Source organism: Dendrobates tinctorius, unplaced genomic scaffold (assembly GCF_039654945.1).
Source record: "Dendrobates tinctorius isolate UK_male_01 unplaced genomic scaffold, ASM3965494v1 ptg000054l, whole genome shotgun sequence".
In the NCBI taxonomy this organism is placed as follows: domain Eukaryota; kingdom Metazoa; phylum Chordata; class Amphibia; order Anura; family Dendrobatidae; genus Dendrobates; species Dendrobates tinctorius.
The window spans coordinates 4176746-4196138 of record NW_027361722.1 but is presented as its reverse complement, the minus strand read 5'-3'; the positions used below and the strand labels follow the sequence as shown (position 1 = coordinate 4196138).

At 53.6% G+C, this 19393-nt stretch overlaps 2 protein-coding genes across 4 annotated transcripts in view; one reads left to right on the top strand and one right to left on the bottom strand.

Moving 5' to 3' along the window:
• Positions 1-19393, bottom strand: part of COX17 (cytochrome c oxidase copper chaperone COX17) — a 329935-nt gene that overhangs the window by 225 nt on the left and 310317 nt on the right. Inside the window, exons 2-4 of the mRNA XM_073577030.1 lie at positions 5006-5034; positions 662-799; positions 9-106 (exon numbers count right to left, since the gene is read on the bottom strand). Coding sequence (XP_073433131.1) covers positions 22-106; positions 662-780 — 204 coding nt within the window. The 5' untranslated portion in view covers positions 781-799; positions 5006-5034 and the 3' untranslated portion in view covers positions 9-21. The remainder of the gene's footprint in view (positions 1-8; positions 107-661; positions 800-5005; positions 5035-19393) is intronic.
• CFAP44 (cilia and flagella associated protein 44) overlaps positions 5172-19393 on the top strand; it is a 108380-nt gene continuing 94158 nt past the window's right edge. For 2 of the 3 annotated variants that reach the window (XM_073577026.1, XM_073577028.1), the window contains exons 1-14: positions 5172-5391; positions 10927-11328; positions 11407-11505; positions 12351-12495; positions 12834-12996; positions 13089-13191; positions 13265-13481; positions 13594-13708; positions 13847-14011; positions 14100-14255; positions 14644-14691; positions 14963-15062; positions 16615-16709; positions 17086-17295. In XM_073577026.1, coding sequence (XP_073433127.1) covers positions 5307-5391; positions 10927-11328; positions 11407-11505; positions 12351-12495; positions 12834-12996; positions 13089-13191; positions 13265-13481; positions 13594-13708; positions 13847-14011; positions 14100-14255; positions 14644-14691; positions 14963-15062; positions 16615-16709; positions 17086-17295 — 2103 coding nt within the window. In that variant the 5' untranslated portion in view covers positions 5172-5306. The remainder of the gene's footprint in view (positions 5392-10926; positions 11329-11406; positions 11506-12350; positions 12496-12833; positions 12997-13088; positions 13192-13264; positions 13482-13593; positions 13709-13846; positions 14012-14099; positions 14256-14643; positions 14692-14962; positions 15063-16614; positions 16710-17085; positions 17296-19393) is intronic. The other variant, XM_073577027.1, reaches the window with a different exon arrangement.

The window sequence follows — 19393 nt, the reverse complement described above, 5'->3', positions numbered from 1 at the left end:
TTCCTCACCTTCCCGGCACGGTCAGACTTTGAAGCCGAGGGCCCTCATACACTCCTTGTGCGCCTCGATCAGGTCCCGGCAGTGCTCCTCGCCCTTCTCGATGATACTGGAGGGGGAAAATGCAGAAATCATTGGACGACTCCTCATAGGACAAGGGGGAGGGGCGATAGCTCACTATGGGCAGGGCTGTGGATGAATGACAGGCCGCTCCCTGGCCGCAGCCATTAGTGGGGTACATATGATAATGGCAGCAGAGCTCCCTGCTCTTGTGTTTGGCAGTGGAGGGACTTGTGAGCGTCCTGAATCCGGGGGGGGGGGGCAATTGCCCCAAAACTTTTTTTGTAGCCCCCTATCCAAACAATGCCCCCCAGAGCATCACAACTGAAGTTTGCTGGGACGCCACTGATGTAAGAACCAAGAAGTTGCAGCCAGGCCACACGTCGGCCACAGACCACCCAAGGGGGCTTTAACGGTCGGACCCCCACTGATCACACATAGCTACCTACAGTGACCCGTGTGCGTTTTACTAGAAATGTGGGGTGGGAGCCTGAAGCCCCCCATACACAGAATAACGTTAGCCAAAGCTGCCTGTATCGAAGGGTTCGGCCGACAGTCCAATGTGGTGTCACCCTGGGGTCTGCAGGGGGCGCTCCGCACTCACCAGGCATCCCGCACTTTCTTGGTCTCTGGACAGGCACAGCACGGCTTCAGGGGCTTCTTCTCCGGGGTCTCTGCGCTCGCAGGACTCGTCTCACAGCTCGCAGCCACAAGAGTGGACATGATGGGGCTCGAAGGCGGACTGCAGAAAACAACACAAAGTCAGCGCCGGCCATGAGCGCCCCCCGCAGGGCGGGAAACACCCCTCACATATAATACAGCAAAGCCAGTGGTGCGAGGAGCTAACTGCACCGACATCAGCGAGACGGGGTCTCCGGATCACACATGACGCCGCTCAGCAAGAGCGCGGACGGTCAGACACATCGTCCTCACAGACGCTCCATCGCCATCTTCAGGACCTCGGGAAGATTCCGGCTTACCCCTAGTAGCTGAAGAGGATCCGTGGCCTGCGGCTGCTGTAATACCACAACTCCCAGCATGTCCTTCTAAATAGGAGACCCCCACACTGTACAGGGCAAATTGGTGACACCGATCTGCCGTAACAGGACATGCTGGGAGGTGTAGTTATACAACAGCTGAAGACCATTGTGGGTTCTGAGCTGATAGATTTCCTCTGCACTGACACACTGTAACAGAATACCAGCGAAGATGAGAGATTTGTGGTTTGGCTCCGGTCCCACGCTCTGCGGTCAATGACGCTGAACACTCGCAACGCTGACTGCCCTCGTGTAGGATAGAGGAAGGTGTGGTGTGCCGGCGTCACCGAGCCTCCTCTGTGCCGGGGTCAGATCTCACATGGGAAGTGGTGCCAGGACACAGGTGCTGAGCTGTCTTGCTGCTCCCCGCTGCAGGGCGCCACCTGATCTCCTGCCACCACTGATCCGTCCCCATAAACCAGGAACCAAAATAAGTGTCCTCCTCCTTCAAGGTCACTGCTGGGGGCGGCAGAGAGCAGCGAGCACACGGCCTGTCCCCATACACGTCCCACCCCCCCCACAGCTCCCCTCATCCCCCCACCCTCGCAGCCCCCCCGATATCCCCCCACAGGTCACAGCTCCCCTCATCCCCCCCACCCTCGCAGCCCCCCCGATATCCCCCCACAGGTCACAGCTCCCCTCATCCCCCCCACCCTCGCAGCCCCCCGATATCCCCCCACAGGTCACAGCTCCCCTCATCCCCCCCCACCCTCGCAGCCCCCCGATATCCCCCCACAGGTCACAGCTCCCCTCATCCCCCCCCACCCTCGCAGCCCCCCCCGATATCCCCCCACAGGTCACAGCTCCCCTCATCCCCCCCCACCCTCGCAGCCCCCCCGATATCCCCCCACAGGTCACAGCTCCCCTCATCCCCCCCCACCCTCGCAGCCCCCCCGATATCCCCCCACAGGTCACAGCTCCCCTCATCCCCCCCCACCCTCGCAGCCCCCCCGATATCCCCCCACAGGTCACAGCTCCCCTCATCCCCCCCCACCCTCGCAGCCCCCCCGATATCCCCCCACAGGTCACAGCTCCCCTCATCCCCCCCCACCCTCGCAGCCCCCCCGATATCCCCCCACAGGTCACAGCTCCCCTCATCCCCCCCCACCCTCGCAGCCCCCCCGATATCCCCCCACAGGTCACAGCTCCCCTCATCCCCCCCCACCCTCGCAGCCCCCCCGATATCCCCCCACAGGTCACAGCTCCCCTCATCCCCCCCCACCCTCGCAGCCCCCCCGATATCCCCCCACAGGTCACAGCTCCCCTCATCCCCCCCCACCCTCGCAGCCCCCCCGATATCCCCCCACAGGTCACAGCTCCCCTCATCCCCCCCCACCCTCGCAGCCCCCCCGATATCCCCCCACAGGTCACAGCTCCCCTCATCCCCCCCCACCCTCGCAGCCCCCCCGATATCCCCCCACAGGTCACAGCTCCCCTCATCCCCCCCCACCCTCGCAGCCCCCCCGATATCCCCCCACAGGTCACAGCTCCCCTCATCCCCCCCCACCCTCGCAGCCCCCCCGATATCCCCCCACAGGTCACAGCTCCCCTCATCCCCCCCCACCCTCGCAGCCCCCCCGATATCCCCCCACAGGTCACAGCTCCCCTCATCCCCCCCCACCCTCGCAGCCCCCCCGATATCCCCCCACAGGTCACAGCTCCCCTCATCCCCCCCCACCCTCGCAGCCCCCCCGATATCCCCCCACAGGTCACAGCTCCCCTCATCCCCCCCCACCCTCGCAGCCCCCCCGATATCCCCCCACAGGTCACAGCTCCCCTCATCCCCCCCCACCCTCGCAGCCCCCCCGATATCCCCCCACAGGTCACAGCTCCCCTCATCCCCCCCCACCCTCGCAGCCCCCCCGATATCCCCCCACAGGTCACAGCTCCCCTCATCCCCCCCCACCCTCGCAGCCCCCCCGATATCCCCCCACAGGTCACAGCTCCCCTCATCCCCCCCCACCCTCGCAGCCCCCCCGATATCCCCCCACAGGTCACAGCTCCCCTCATCCCCCCCCACCCTCGCAGCCCCCCCGATATCCCCCCACAGGTCACAGCTCCCCTCATCCCCCCCCACCCTCGCAGCCCCCCCGATATCCCCCCACAGGTCACAGCTCCCCTCATCCCCCCCCACCCTCGCAGCCCCCCCGATATCCCCCCACAGGTCACAGCTCCCCTCATCCCCCCCCACCCTCGCAGCCCCCCCGATATCCCCCCACAGGTCACAGCTCCCCTCATCCCCCCCCACCCTCGCAGCCCCCCCGATATCCCCCCACAGGTCACAGCTCCCCTCATCCCCCCCCACCCTCGCAGCCCCCCCGATATCCCCCCACAGGTCACAGCTCCCCTCATCCCCCCCCACCCTCGCAGCCCCCCCGATATCCCCCCACAGGTCACAGCTCCCCTCATCCCCCCCCACCCTCGCAGCCCCCCCGATATCCCCCCACAGGTCACAGCTCCCCTCATCCCCCCCCACCCTCGCAGCCCCCCCGATATCCCCCCACAGGTCACAGCTCCCCTCATCCCCCCCCACCCTCGCAGCCCCCCCGATATCCCCCCACAGGTCACAGCTCCCCTCATCCCCCCCCACCCTCGCAGCCCCCCCGATATCCCCCCACAGGTCACAGCTCCCCTCATCCCCCCCCACCCTCGCAGCCCCCCCGATATCCCCCCACAGGTCACAGCTCCCCTCATCCCCCCCCACCCTCGCAGCCCCCCCGATATCCCCCCACAGGTCACAGCTCCCCTCATCCCCCCCCACCCTCGCAGCCCCCCCGATATCCCCCCACAGGTCACAGCTCCCCTCATCCCCCCCCACCCTCGCAGCCCCCCCGATATCCCCCCACAGGTCACAGCTCCCCTCATCCCCCCCCACCCTCGCAGCCCCCCCGATATCCCCCCACAGGTCACAGCTCCCCTCATCCCCCCCCACCCTCGCAGCCCCCCCGATATCCCCCCACAGGTCACAGCTCCCCTCATCCCCCCCCACCCTCGCAGCCCCCCCGATATCCCCCCACAGGTCACAGCTCCCCTCATCCCCCCCCACCCTCGCAGCCCCCCCGATATCCCCCCACAGGTCACAGCTCCCCTCATCCCCCCCCACCCTCGCAGCCCCCCCGATATCCCCCCACAGGTCACAGCTCCCCTCATCCCCCCCCACCCTCGCAGCCCCCCCGATATCCCCCCACAGGTCACAGCTCCCCTCATCCCCCCCCACCCTCGCAGCCCCCCCGATATCCCCCCACAGGTCACAGCTCCCCTCATCCCCCCCCACCCTCGCAGCCCCCCCGATATCCCCCCACAGGTCACAGCTCCCCTCATCCCCCCCCACCCTCGCAGCCCCCCCGATATCCCCCCACAGGTCACAGCTCCCCTCATCCCCCCCCACCCTCGCAGCCCCCCCGATATCCCCCCACAGGTCACAGCTCCCCTCATCCCCCCCCACCCTCGCAGCCCCCCCGATATCCCCCCACAGGTCACAGCTCCCCTCATCCCCCCCCACCCTCGCAGCCCCCCCGATATCCCCCCACAGGTCACAGCTCCCCTCATCCCCCCCCACCCTCGCAGCCCCCCCGATATCCCCCCACAGGTCACAGCTCCCCTCATCCCCCCACCCTCGCAGCCCCCCGACTACAGACCACACCGCCCCTTTGGCTGACAGCAGACAGGTCAGGGCAGTGAGGATGAGGCCGCGGCCCTCCGCTCTCCCGCGGGGTCTCGTGTACGGAGCGGACAGGCTGCTGACAACACGTCCGATCACTGCAGATTGCATCATCCTGACAGGGAAGTTATCTAGAAGGCTCCAGATCGGCCGCGATAAGTCGTCAGGACAGACACCGACCATGAGCAGTCACCGCCCCCCGGTCCCAACCGCCAAAATCCAAAACAGACCCCCGACCTCCGCCACTCACGTGCTCTACGAAACAACCAGAACACGACTAGACTGCGCAGGCGCGCGCCGCAGTGAGTGCCGGGAGCGTGCGCGATACTCGCTAAGAATGCCGGGAAATGTAGTTTTTTTTAATTTATTTATTTTTTTAAACCATCATTTCTATGCTTTGTTTCCATAGCGCCACCTAGCGTAGGCCCCGGGAAATGCAATACTAACGCCACTAGAAGTACCGCCCCCTGATTAATCTTCCGTCCAATACTGGACAGCGGAGGGCGTGGTTAAGTTATGTGCACCGCCTATGGTCACGTGATAGAGTTGTCATGGTGATTGCCAGACGCCGGGTACCTGGTCACCTAGCAACCGCGGCAACAAAGATGGCGGACACGGAGGAGGCAGAGAGGCCAGGTAACGAGGGCGACAATGGCTGTGTGCAGATGTATATATGGCGCGTGTATACGGTGTGTGTACGGGGTGCGTGTATGACACTGATACTCGGGGTACAGGATAATGACACTCGGGGTGCAGGATAATGACCCTGACACTTAGGGTACAGGATAATGACACTGACACTCGGGGTACAGGATAATGACACTGACACTCGGGGTTCAGGATAATGACACTGACACTCGGGGTACAGGATAATGACACTGACACTCGGGGTTCAGGATAATGACGCTGACACTCGGGGTTCAAGATAATGACACTGACACTTAGGGTACAGGATAATGACACTGACACTCGGGGTACAGGATAATGACACTGACACTCGGGGTGCAGGATAATGACCCTGACACTTAGGGTACAGGATAATGACACTGACACTCGGGGTGCAGGATAATGACCCTGACACTTAGGGTACAGGATAATGACACTGACACTCGGGGTGCAGGATAATGACCCTGACACTTAGGGTTCAGGATAATGACACTCACACTCGGGGTGCAGGATAATGACACTGACACTCGGGGTGCAGGATAATGACACTGACACTCGGGGTACAGGATAATGACCCTGACACTCGGGGTACAGGATAATGTCACTGACACTCGGGGTGCAGGATAATGACACTGACACTCGGGGTACAGGATAATGACACTGACACTCGGGGTTCAGGATAATGACCCTGACACTCGGGGTGCAGGATAATGACCCTGACACTTAGGGTACAGGATAATGACACTGACACTCGGGGTGCAGGATAATGACACTGACACTCGGGGTGCAGGATAATGACACTGACACTCGGGGTGCAGGATAATGACACTGACACTCGGGGTGCAGGATAATGACCCTGACACTTAGGGTACAGGATAATGACACTGACACTTAGGGTACAGGATAATGACGCTGACACTGGGGGTACAGGATAATGACACTGACACTCGGGGTGCAGGATAATGACACTGACACTCGGGGTGCAGGATAATGACACTGACACTCGGGGTGCAGGATAATGACCCTGACACTTAGGGTACAGGATAATGACACTGACACTCGGGGTGCAGGATAATGACACTGACACTCGGGGTGCAGGATAATGACCCTGACACTTAGGGTACAGGATAATGACACTGACACTTAGGGTACAGGATAATGACACTGACACTGGGGGTACAGGATAATGACACTGACACTCGGGGTGCAGGATAATGACACTGACACTCGGGGTGCAGGATAATGACACTGACACTCGGGGTGCAGGATAATGACCCTGACACTTAGGGTACAGGATAATGACACTGACACTCGGGGTGCAGGATAATGACACTGACACTCGGGGTGCAGGATAATGACACTGACACTCGGGGTGCAGGATAATGACACTGACACTCGGGGTGCAGGATAATGACCCTGACACTTAGGGTACAGGATAATGACACTGATACTCGGGGTACAGGATAATGACACTGACACTCGGGGTGCAGGATAATGACCCTGACACTTAGGGTACAGGATAATGACACTGACACTCGGGGTGCAGGATAATGACACTGACACTCGGGGTGCAGGATAATGACACTGACACTCGGGGTACAGGATAATGACCCTGACACTCGGGGTACAGGATAATGTCACTGACACTCGGGGTGCAGGATAATGACACTGACACTCGGGGTACAGGATAATGACACTGACACTCGGGGTTCAGGATAATGACCCTGACACTCGGGGTTCAGGATAATGACCCTGACACTCGGGGTGCAGGATAATGACCCTGACACTTAGGGTACAGGATAATGACACTGACACTCGGGGTGCAGGATAATGACACTGACACTCGGGGTGCAGGATAATGACACTGACACTCGGGGTGCAGGATAATGACACTGACACTCGGGGTGCAGGATAATGACCCTGACACTTAGGGTACAGGATAATGACACTGACACTCGGGGTACAGGATAATGACCCTGACACTCGGGGTACAGGATAATGTCACTGACACTCGGGGTGCAGGATAATGACACTGACACTCGGGGTACAGGATAATGACACTGACACTCGGGGTTCAGGATAATGACCCTGACACTCGGGGTGCAGGATAATGACCCTGACACTTAGGGTACAGGATAATGACACTGACACTCGGGGTGCAGGATAATGACACTGACACTCGGGGTGCAGGATAATGACACTGACACTCGGGGTGCAGGATAATGACACTGACACTCGGGGTGCAGGATAATGACCCTGACACTTAGGGTACAGGATAATGACACTGACACTTAGGGTACAGGATAATGACGCTGACACTGGGGGTACAGGATAATGACACTGACACTCGGGGTGCAGGATAATGACACTGACACTCGGGGTGCAGGATAATGACACTGACACTCGGGGTGCAGGATAATGACCCTGACACTTAGGGTACAGGATAATGACACTGACACTCGGGGTGCAGGATAATGACACTGACACTCGGGGTGCAGGATAATGACCCTGACACTTAGGGTACAGGATAATGACACTGACACTTAGGGTACAGGATAATGACACTGACACTGGGGGTACAGGATAATGACACTGACACTCGGGGTGCAGGATAATGACACTGACACTCGGGGTGCAGGATAATGACACTGACACTCGGGGTGCAGGATAATGACCCTGACACTTAGGGTACAGGATAATGACACTGACACTCGGGGTGCAGGATAATGACACTGACACTCGGGGTGCAGGATAATGACACTGGCACTCGGGGTGCAGGATAATGACCCTGACACTTAGGGTACAGGATAATGACACTGATACTCGGGGTACAGGATAATGACACTGACACTCGGGGTGCAGGATAATGACACTGACACTCGGGGTGCAGGATAATGACACTGACACTCGGGGTGCAGGATAATGACCCTGACACTTAGGGTACAGGATAATGACACTGACACTCGGGGTGCAGGATAATGACACTGACACTCGGGGTACAGGATAATGACACTGACACTCGGGGTGCAGGATAATGACACTGACACTCGGGGTGCAGGATAATGACCCTGACATTTAGGGTACAGGATAATGACACTGACACTCGGGGTGCAGGATAATGACCCTGACACTCAGGGTGCAGGATAATGACACTGACACTCGGGGTGCAGGATAATGACACTGACACTCGGGGTGCAGGATAATGACCCTGACACTTAGGGTACAGGATAATGACACTGACACTCGGGGTGCAGGATAATGACACTGACACTCGGGGTACAGGATAATGACACTGACACTCGGGGTACAGGATAATGACACTGACACTCGGGGTGCAGGATAATGACACTGACACTCGGGGTGCAGGATAATGACGCCGACACTCGGGGTACAGGATAATGACACTGACACTCGGGGTACAGAATAATGACACTGACACTCGGGGTACAGGATAATGACGCTGACACTCGGGGTACAGGATAATGACGCTGACACTCGGGGTACAGGATAATGACGCCGACACTCGGGATACAGGATAATGACACTGACACTCGGGGTGCAGGATAATGACACTGACACTGGGGGTACAGGATAATGACACCGACACTCGGGGTACAGGATAATGACGCCGACACTCGGGGTACAGGATAATGACGCCGACACTCGGGGTACAGGATAATGACGCCGACACTCGGGGTACAGGATAATGACATTGACACTCGGGGTACAGGATAATGACGCTGACACTCGGGGTACAGGATAATGACCCTGACACTCGGGGTACAGGATAATGACGCTGACACTCGGGGTACAGGATAATGACGCTGACACTCGGGATACAGGATAATGACGCTGACACTCGGGGTACAGGATAATGACGCTGACACTCGGGGTACAGGATAATGACGCTGACACTCGGGATACAGGATAATGACGCTGACACTCGGGGTACAGGATAATGACGCTGACACTCGGGGTACAGGATAATGACGCTGACACTCGGGGTACAGGATAATGACGCTGACACTCGGGGTACAGGATAATGACGCTGACACTCGGGGTGCAGGATAATGACGCTGACACTCGGGGTACAGGATAATGACGCTGACACTCGGGGTACAGGATAATGACGCTGACACTCGGGGTACAGGATAATGACGCTGACACTCGGGGTACAGGATAATGACGCTGACACTCGGGGTACAGGATAATGACGCTGACACTCGGGATACAGGATAATGACGCTGACACTCGGGGTACAGGATAATGACGCTGACACTCGGGGTACAGGATAATGACGCTGACACTCGGGGTGCAGGATAATGACGCTGACACTCGGGGTACAGGATAATGACGCTGACACTCGGGGTACAGGATAATGACCCTGACACTCGGGGTGCAGGATAATGACGCTGACACTCGGGGTACAGGATAATGACGCTGACACTCGGGGTACAGGATAATGACGCTGACACTCGGGGTACAGGATAATGACACTGACACTCGGGGTGCAGGATAATGACACTGACACTCGGGGTACAGGATAATGACACTGACACTCGGGGGAACAGGATAATGACCCTGACACTCGGGGGAACAGGATAATGACCCTGACACTCGGGGTACAGGATAATGACCCTGACACTCGGGGTACAGGATAATGACACTGACACTCGGGGTGCAGGATAATGACACTGACACTCGGGGTACAGGATAATGACACTGACACTCGGGGGAACAGGATAATGACCCTGACACTCGGGGGAACAGGATAATGACCCTGACACTCGGGGTACAGGATAATGACCCTGACACTCGGGGTACAGGATAATGACCCTGACACTCGGGGTACAGGATAATGACACTGACACTCGGGGGAACAGGATAATGACCCTGACACTCGGGGTACAGGATAATGACCCTGACACTCAGGGGAACAGGATAATGACCCTGACACTCGGGGTACAGGATAATGACCCTGACACTCGGGATACAGGATAATGACCCTGACACTCGGGGGAACAGGATAATGACCCTGACACTCGGGGGAACAGGATAATGACCCTGACACTCGGGGGAACAGGATAATGACACTGACACTCGGGGTACAGGATAATGGCACTGACACTCGGGGTACAGGATAATGACGCTGACACTCGGGGTACAGGATAATGGCACTGACACTCGGGGTACAGGATAATGACGCTGACACTCGGGGTACAGGATAATGGCACTGACACTCGGGGTACAGGATAATGACACTGACACTCGGGGTACAGGACAATGACACTGACACTCGGGGTACAGGACAATGACACTGACACTCGGGGTACAGGATAATGGCACTGACACTGGAGTACAGGATGATGACGCTGACACTCAGGTGCGGGACTATGACACACTAATATTTGGGGTGCAGGGCAGACATTTGGGGCTCCCCCTTTATTACTGTGAGTCAGGGGATGTAGGACATGAGGACATTAATGGTGTCTGTACATTTTCTAGGTTGGTCGGACTCCTCAGCACCGGATTCTGTCCTAGAGGAAGTCTCAGATGATATCTCTGCCCCCGGTGTAGATGATCCCCCCAGATTACCTGATCCCCCCGGATTACCTGATCCCCCCGGATTACCTGAGGCCCCCAGTGAGCAGATTTCCAGTACAGAAGCTGATGGGACGATCCTTACCTCACTCCGACCTGACGGTGATGAAGAAGCTGAGGACCCCGGGGATGGCACAGTGTCCGCGCAGGACCGTCCTGGTGTCGGTGACGAGCCGTTGTTAGTAGCTGACGCTGTGACGGGGGCGTCCGTGGAGGAGGATGGAGCCAGCGCTGCAGCGGAATTCTCGGGAGAAGTCGACACCGTGGACACCTCCGATGGCCGCAGCGATCCTCCCCCACCAGCAGGTGAGAGTCTGTGGCCGAGTCACAATATTCTCAGATTTCTGCATTTACATAACTTACATACAGTCATATAATCCGCAGGTGAGGAGGGAGGAGAAGCTGCACAGCCCGAGAACATTGTGGACACTGGCCAAAATACACAGGATGGAGGAGGGGCAGAGGAGACCACCGAGCGGACGGGTATGTAACCACTATACCCTGTGCTCATTCTTCTGACTCAAAGCTCCAAATCCTCTGTACAGACATAGAGGTAAGTAATAACGATCTTTGCCTGCAGCCACCACTAGAGGGAGCCGACAACACAATAACCTCCAGAGCTCCACCTAGTGGTGGCTGCAGGTAGCAAGATTTTATCATATACTATAATTCTATGTCTCTTTAGTAGTTTTGGAGCTTTGGGTATTCTCCATGTAAGCGGTTGTCCAGACCTTTGATATCGAAGACCTCTCCTTATAAAACGTCAGCAATATCAGATTGCTGGGGGCCTCAACATTCAGCCAGCACCTACTCCAATCAGCTGATGGCATTTACCACGGTGTCTGGATGTAAAGAGTAAACGGAGCCGGGACAGCACAGCTCCATACACTGCATAGTGGCCAATCTCTGGTACTGCAGCTCAGCTCCTACTGAAGTGAATGTGATCTGAGCTGCAGTACCTTAGATTGGCCACTACACATTGTAGGGCACTGTGCCGTTCTGGCTTCGTACACATTGTACATCCAGCCGCATAGCAGACAGTTCTACTTGTGAAGTCTCCCATCCTACAGAGGAAGAGCAAATGCAACTGCAGCAGAGTCGTCCAAACAATCAGCAGATAGCAGCTATACCAAATCCCTCACTGCACGCTGCACACTCAGCATGTCATTATAATAAGGCACAGGATAAGCAGCTGCCAGGCACCATTGTGAGGCTTATGCTAAATCTTTAATTTTACATCTGTTTTTGGGGAGTGTTGAAGATTCTTTGCAAGAAGCCATTTAAACTCTTTATGTTTACAAGTCATTAAATAGAATCTTCTTTTGTAGATCATCAAACATATGAAGGTGATGAACAAGAATTGTATGAAACTGAGAAGATCCCTGATGACTTTTTCTATGACTATAACAGTATCTGCTCCCAGCCATACATCTCCCCAGACTCGAGGATCCCTGGAGAAGTCCTCCATCTTCTGTATCCTTCTTCCGGGAGCTAAAATCTTCCAAACATGCTTATAGACGACAATAGAGGGAATCGCTTTATAGGCACCGCAATGGGTACATACACAATGCCAACAATGCAAGATTTTGTGATAACTAATATATTAAATGTAGAATTGAAAAATAATTTTTGTATTTACATGTAGTATAGTAAAATGTTGGAAAATGTAGGAACCTCCCAACCCAACATCCAGTGTACTAGAGGGGCCCACCATGATAGAAATATAACACTTTAACCCCTTCATCAGGATGTACTAGAGCAGTTGAATACACTTTGTTTTCAAATGTTGCTGTTTCCTTAATTTGTCTCAGGCATTCTTTTGGCTATGACTGTACAAAAAGGGCAAATTTGCACTTGCTGAATGACCAGACCTTCCTTTATGTAGCTGGCACTATGGTCATCATCCTAGGACTTAAAACTCATGAACAGCAATATCTGAGGAGCAGCAGCGGTAAGGGTATTGGAGCTGTCGCAGTGAGTATTTTGTTCCATTTTTTATAACTCACCCTTCTAATAGAGACTTACAAAATTTACCTGCAAAATAATGAACCCCTCTTCTCTTCCAGGTTCATCCCAGCAAGGGCTATTTTGCAGTAGCAGAAAAGGGACACAAACCCAATATTATCATGTATGAATTCCCATCTCTGAAACCATATCGGATCCTCAGAGGTGAGACCTGAGCTATGGTTTAACTATAGAAATGTAGAAATCGGACCCATTAGAGTCTCTTTTTTTCCCTCAGGGGGCACAGAAGAAACCTATGCCTTCATAGACTTCAATATGTCAGGGTCACTTCTTGCCAGTGTGGGCAGCAGCCCTGATTATATGTTGACTATCTGGGACTGGAAGCAAGAAAAGATCATGCTGAGGTCCAAGGCGTTTTCCCAAGATGTGTTTCAAGTTACCTTCTCTCCAGAAAATGAAGAGCAGCTTACTACTTGTGGGACAGGGCACATTAGGTAAGTGTTTGCGTCTGTCTGTAACATAATGTGACCTTGCTTGTATTGCAGCTCCACAAGTCATACAGAATACCTGGAATATTGACCAGTATATATCTCGTTCTTTGTGTAGGTTTTGGAAGATGGCACGCACATTCACTGGCTTAAAATTGCAAGGAGAACTTGGAAGGTTTGGAAAAACTACCCTAACAGACATAGAAGGTTATGTCGCATTACCGGATGGAAAGGTATGTCAACTTTTTATACAATGGAGATCACATTCTGAAGCGTTATTGGGATTTTACTGTAAAAGAAAATACCGAACAAATATATAAATAATGGGCACTGCCATGGGCATGAGCTAAGAGGCCACGTTTTTCCTGCAGGTGATATCTGGGTCAGAATGGGGCAACATGCTGCTCTGGGAAGGTGGTCTCATCAAGGTAGAGATATGTAGAAAAAGCCGAAGACCATGTCATAGCGGGCCTATTAACCAGTTTGTCTTAGATGAAGGAGAACTTATCACCATTGGCGCTGATGGCTTTGTCAGGGTAAGTGTCTTTTCTCATATATATGTGACTGAAATGAGAAACATAAAGGTTTCTAATCATATTTTTGTTTTACATCCATTTCCTTCAGGTTTGGGATTTTGAGACGGTGGATACGGCAGACTCAGTGGATGACACCGGTCTCTGGGAGATGGAGCCCATGAATGAGCTACTCGTTGGAAAGAACGTAAACCTGCAGTACATGGTGAAGTCTGTGGGTGGTGGCCCCCCGGCGTGGTTTGCTCAGGTAGGCTATGCTTTAATTGCTTCTTTTCGGTATGAACGGGGATGCTGCCGTGGGGATATGACATGAAGGATATTGCTTGGAGAAGTGTTATACTGGTGTAACAGCCTGAGATCATGGCCGCACTGTGTTATAGATGCAGCCATGATTCTCTGCCTTCACTAATCCTGTTAGTACATGTCATATATGAGGACTGTGCAGCTGCACAGGGGTCCTGCCTCCTTAACAGCAGCACTATGCAAGGGACTGTGCTATAGACCCCCCACAAGGGAGGTGCACTACGGAAATCTTATGCAGTTGGGGAGCGAGGACCCCATACATCTTCAGACCTATAACTCCGGTCTTTTCGCGTTCGGCTGCTTCATTTTCTGCTCTTGCTTTTGACGTGCAGGACGCCAGTGGAGGAATCTGGAAGCTGGATCTCTCCTTTTCCAATATAGTAAGTTTCATACTTTACTACTTGAAACTTGTAACGATAATTAGGTAAAACTACAGGAAACAGCCGGCGTCCGGTCAGTCATAAACCCTGTAGAAAGAAAAGTAAAGTCGTTGTTTATGGATGAAGACCGCTACATTCTGCCGTGCCGGGGCTGGTGGCAGGACGGTGATGTGGTCACTTGTTTTATGACTTGTGCGCCGGGTCCTTTGCTTTATGATCTATACGCCTGTTGGTTGTGTAACCACAATGGCCGCCATGTTTGTCTCCACAGACACAAGACCCAGAATGCCTCTGCTCTTTTCACGCCGGCAAAATAAATGCTTTGGATGCGTCTCCATCAACGTATCTCATGGCTACTACCTCCATAGACCGTAAGTTCCTGGTAGCACAGACATCGGTCCCGATTCATCAACGTTTTTATGCCAGAAAACAGACTTTAAATAATTTGAAAACTCGTCATTTTCGATCAGTTCTGCCAAAATTGAACCGGGGCAGGATGGGGCATGGCTGTGCCGGCCCGTTAAGTCCATCAATAATGGTGGTGTAGCTTGCGCCAGAGATGTAACTTCAGTCCCTGACTGGAGTAATATTTCTGGCGAGGCGTAATCGACATATTCATTAAGCCCTGTCCACAAATGGATGTGTTATTTAGGTCCTGGGAAGGGTTCCTCACATGTGGAGGGGGCTCAGGAGCTGCATTCACTCCACATGCGGCAGGTACTGGCTATATTAAGTAGCCAGAACCGATCTCTAGCAGAAGCGTCTGACGCCGAGTTACTGTCCCAGCTGTTAACCATTTACCTGCAGCTGTCAATCTCTGACTGCAGCATTTAAATAGAACAAGCACTGGCCCCAAGCAGCCCCCCGCGATGCGATGGTGGGAGACCGATGGGTTACTATGAAGACCCCCAGTCACTGTCATCGCTGTCACCACAATCCTGTGGCTTGATCACAGGTTCAACAACCCCAAGGGGACTAAGAAATAAAGTGAAAAATAATTTTTAGAATCTTTTTTTTTCTTTATCACCGTATCTGGATTAGCATTCACAATCGGGTTTCTAGGCGATTTTTACTGCACAATGAAGAAAAACAAATCCCAAGCGCCTTTTTATTGATTCCATCTTGGGGTACATGCGACTTTTTGAGCGCTTCTTATTCAATTTTTTGGTGGAGTTGCAGAGACCAAAAAAACCCCAATTCTGCCATTTCATTTTTTATTTCTATTTTTGCGATTTTGATATGGTTAATAGTAGAACAGCAGGGGGGGGGGGCGATTCGAATTTTGATGTATTTTTATTAATTTGTTTACAATTATTTTATATTTTAACCTGTAATCGTCTGATCGCTTGTTCTGTCTAGTGTGATAGTAGTATTACCAGCCAGAGGGTGGTCTTCACAGGAGCATTGTCATGGCAGGCAGAGGGGCTTCCAGCAAGCCCCCGGCTGCTATGGGAACCCACCAGCTTTCCACAATCATGCGATGGGGTGGCCGACAGGCTGGTGGATCACCTCGCTCTCAGACCATGCGCCTTAAATACCGGCGCCATCAGAGATTTAGAGTGGCGCTTAGCCTCCTGAGCTCCAAGGGACCTGACATTGGACCTACCAGCCCGACCAATGTCGGAAGGGGTTAAAGGGGTTGACCATTAGCTATATTTGCCTAGTGGACCTGCACTGCTCACCCATCCTCCTTCCTTCTCCTTCACCCTCCATGCTGACTTTTCCATTTGCAGCCATACAGCGATCACTCCTGGACCCTTTCATAGTGAGGATAACCCCCATCAGACGCTCGGCTCCTTATCTGCTGGTAGTTGTACTGCGGGGCCCTGGTGGCTTGTGTTGTAGATCTAGGAGACATAAATCTATGCTGTCAGTTTATTGCATTCCCCGCATGTAAAGTTCAACCTTCTCTTTATCTTTCAGGATCTCTGAGGATCTACGACTTTGCAGGGAAGGTTCCTCTCGTGGACATGAAGTTTAAGCAAGGCGGCACCGCCCTGACGTGGGCTCCTCGCATGGTCAGCTCCTCATACATTGTTAGGGTGCAGTCAAACGGCCATATAAATTGGAGTGAGGTCGGCCCGCCACACTCGGACTGACCGTCGGCTCTCCTGACCCGAGCGTGACAGCTGCATAGACATCTATGAAGCTTTTGGGAGAGCTGCCGGCCAGTCCGAGCATTGTGTTCTGATTTATATGGCCTTTAGACTGCGCCTGTACATTCACTGCACCCCTACACTGAAAATGTGTTTCTGGTGTTACGTTAGTCACCTGGAAAGCCATTACTGTATACGAGGTATGATGCCACCATGCAGTAAAGGATAAATTGCCGCAGTAATTCTCTGCGTTTTCCAGCCTTCCGCTTCCATCCATTCACGATCTTCTGTTCTGCAGGTTAATCCAAAAGGCGGCTTGTTTGCCATGGGATTCGAAGATGGGGTCGTCCGTATCCTGGAGGTTTACAATGCCTTGGGCATGAAGCTCATGGCAGGACGAAGTGGCACGCAGGATGCAGCAGTAAACCTGAGACAAGCCTTCAAGCCGCACAACGGTCCAGTCACGGCCTTGGCATATGAGCGCAATGGAGAGATCCTTTCCACGGGGGTAAAAGAGATAGCGCCGATCGCTGCCGTTAACCAACAATTAAGGGGTTTGTGAAGGTGTTGGAGTCTGGTTTGTGCCCATCGTCCCCGTCTGCTGTAGTATTATCACACATGATGGGATACCACGGCTGCCGGGGGCCTACTGTAGACCCCTGTCGCCGCCATCTTGGTGCTCCTGCGAAGCCTGTGACTGGGCTTCATAGGAGAACATTATATTTACCATATATTACAATGCTAAAGTATCGCAGTATATAGTACAAACATCACAGGTTGAAGTCCACTTGGCGGACTAAAAAAATTAATAAAAAATAGATAAATGTTTTAATATTAGAAAATAAAAAAGTTAAAAGAACCCTTACCAATCCGAGACGACAAAAAATAAATATATTTGGTATCACTGCGTGTAGAAACGTCTGCTGTACCAAAAGATAAAATCAGGTAACGCATACTATAAAGAAAATGATGGCACGTCCCCTAAAACGTGACCAATAGGAATCACAGCTCACGCAGTGCACAAAGGCAAAATGTCAGCATTACGGGAAGGAGAAAAACTATTTTTATTTCTTTAAAAGCAGTAATATATATAAATGTCTCTGGATGTTGCCTCGCTGTCATCATCGGCAGCAGACTCACGGTACGAGGTCATTTGTACCAAACGTTTTGGGTTTTTGCCATTTCCTTTTATTTTTTCCTTCCATTTTTCAGTAGACTGTTTGGTAACATGAATGAATGGCATCATACAACAAACAAAAACAAGCCATCTTATGGCGATATGTGCACAGAAAAGTAAAAGTTATGTCTCCTGGAAAAAGGGAGGAAAAACCCCAAAGTGCAAAAAATGGAAAGTGGCCACTTCTTTAAGTTGCATTTGACGCTCCCCAGAGGCCGTGGGATACTCGGCACCGGGCCCATTATCTTCAATGGGAGATGTCACAGCGGCGGTGACCCGGTCCGCGGCCTCAGGCAGTCATGTAAAAGGGGTAGTGTGATGGGGATAAAGTTTATGTAGTGATTCGTGACGCCACCTGTGGTTTCCGGTCAGGGTGACCAGCGCTGCAGGGTTGCTTCTCTGGGACAGATGATGTGGTGCAGCAATGATGTTCAGCTCTCCACAGGTAGAGCCGTAGTCCCTGGGCAGGAGAGATGAGTTGGTAGCTAGTGAGGTGTTGTAGAAGGGAGATATAGCAGTGCTGGACGAGAGGCGCAGAAAGAATACGGAGGACACAATGGCATGTAGTTCAATGGGCTTTCCTCACAGTTCTGTCCGTGGTACAGGTGCTGAGTCCTCCAGGTGAGGGGTCCAGCCAACTTCCAGACAAGGGGAAATGCACCTTTCCAGCTCTCCCTGTCAGTGTGTGCCTTTCCAGGCCGTCTCCTTCCTTCCACTCCAGCACTTCACAGTTATCGTTCTGGGCCAGCAGCTGCGACTCCTGTTCAGACAATGCCTCACCGTTTCTGTGACTCTGTTTAGCCACCTTTCCAGTCGGACTAACCGTGGTAGGGGCGATGGGCCATAAAGTCACCACAGCTATCGTCTTGCTAGTGGCACCCTGAGGAATGCGATCTAGGCCAGGGGCCGTTCACCACCAGTCTAGTTCCTTCCTCCACCTGAAGGCGGTCAGCATGGAATGAGACCCACCGGATGACTTTCCAACCGTGTCCTCTGGAAGAACCAATCTTTCCTATGAAGAATCTGCTGTTTTAGTCTCAAGCCGTCCAGCAACTCCTGGTACAAGTCAGAAGCTGCTGAAACACGTCCTTCACCTTCCCTCCCTCTGAGGAGACTCAACCTAACTTCTCCTAAGATTCTCCCTCCTAAACTTCGCTCCGCTCACCTCCCAGCACTCTTCATGTTCCAAGCAGGGGCCATAAAGGGTGTCTCTGCTACACTACTGGTGTGTGTGGGATGTGGGTGTTGGAATGATGGTCGGGTGTCTCCACCTTACCTGGTTGTGGGATACCACACCTCTGGGTGAGGTGCAGGACCTCTGTGGCGACTGGACCCGCAGGGGTGCCACACATTGTAAGAGATGTACTTTTTTTTATACAAACAGCTGTGCAACGAGAAGTTCTGCAACCTATAAAACTAAAGAGAAATA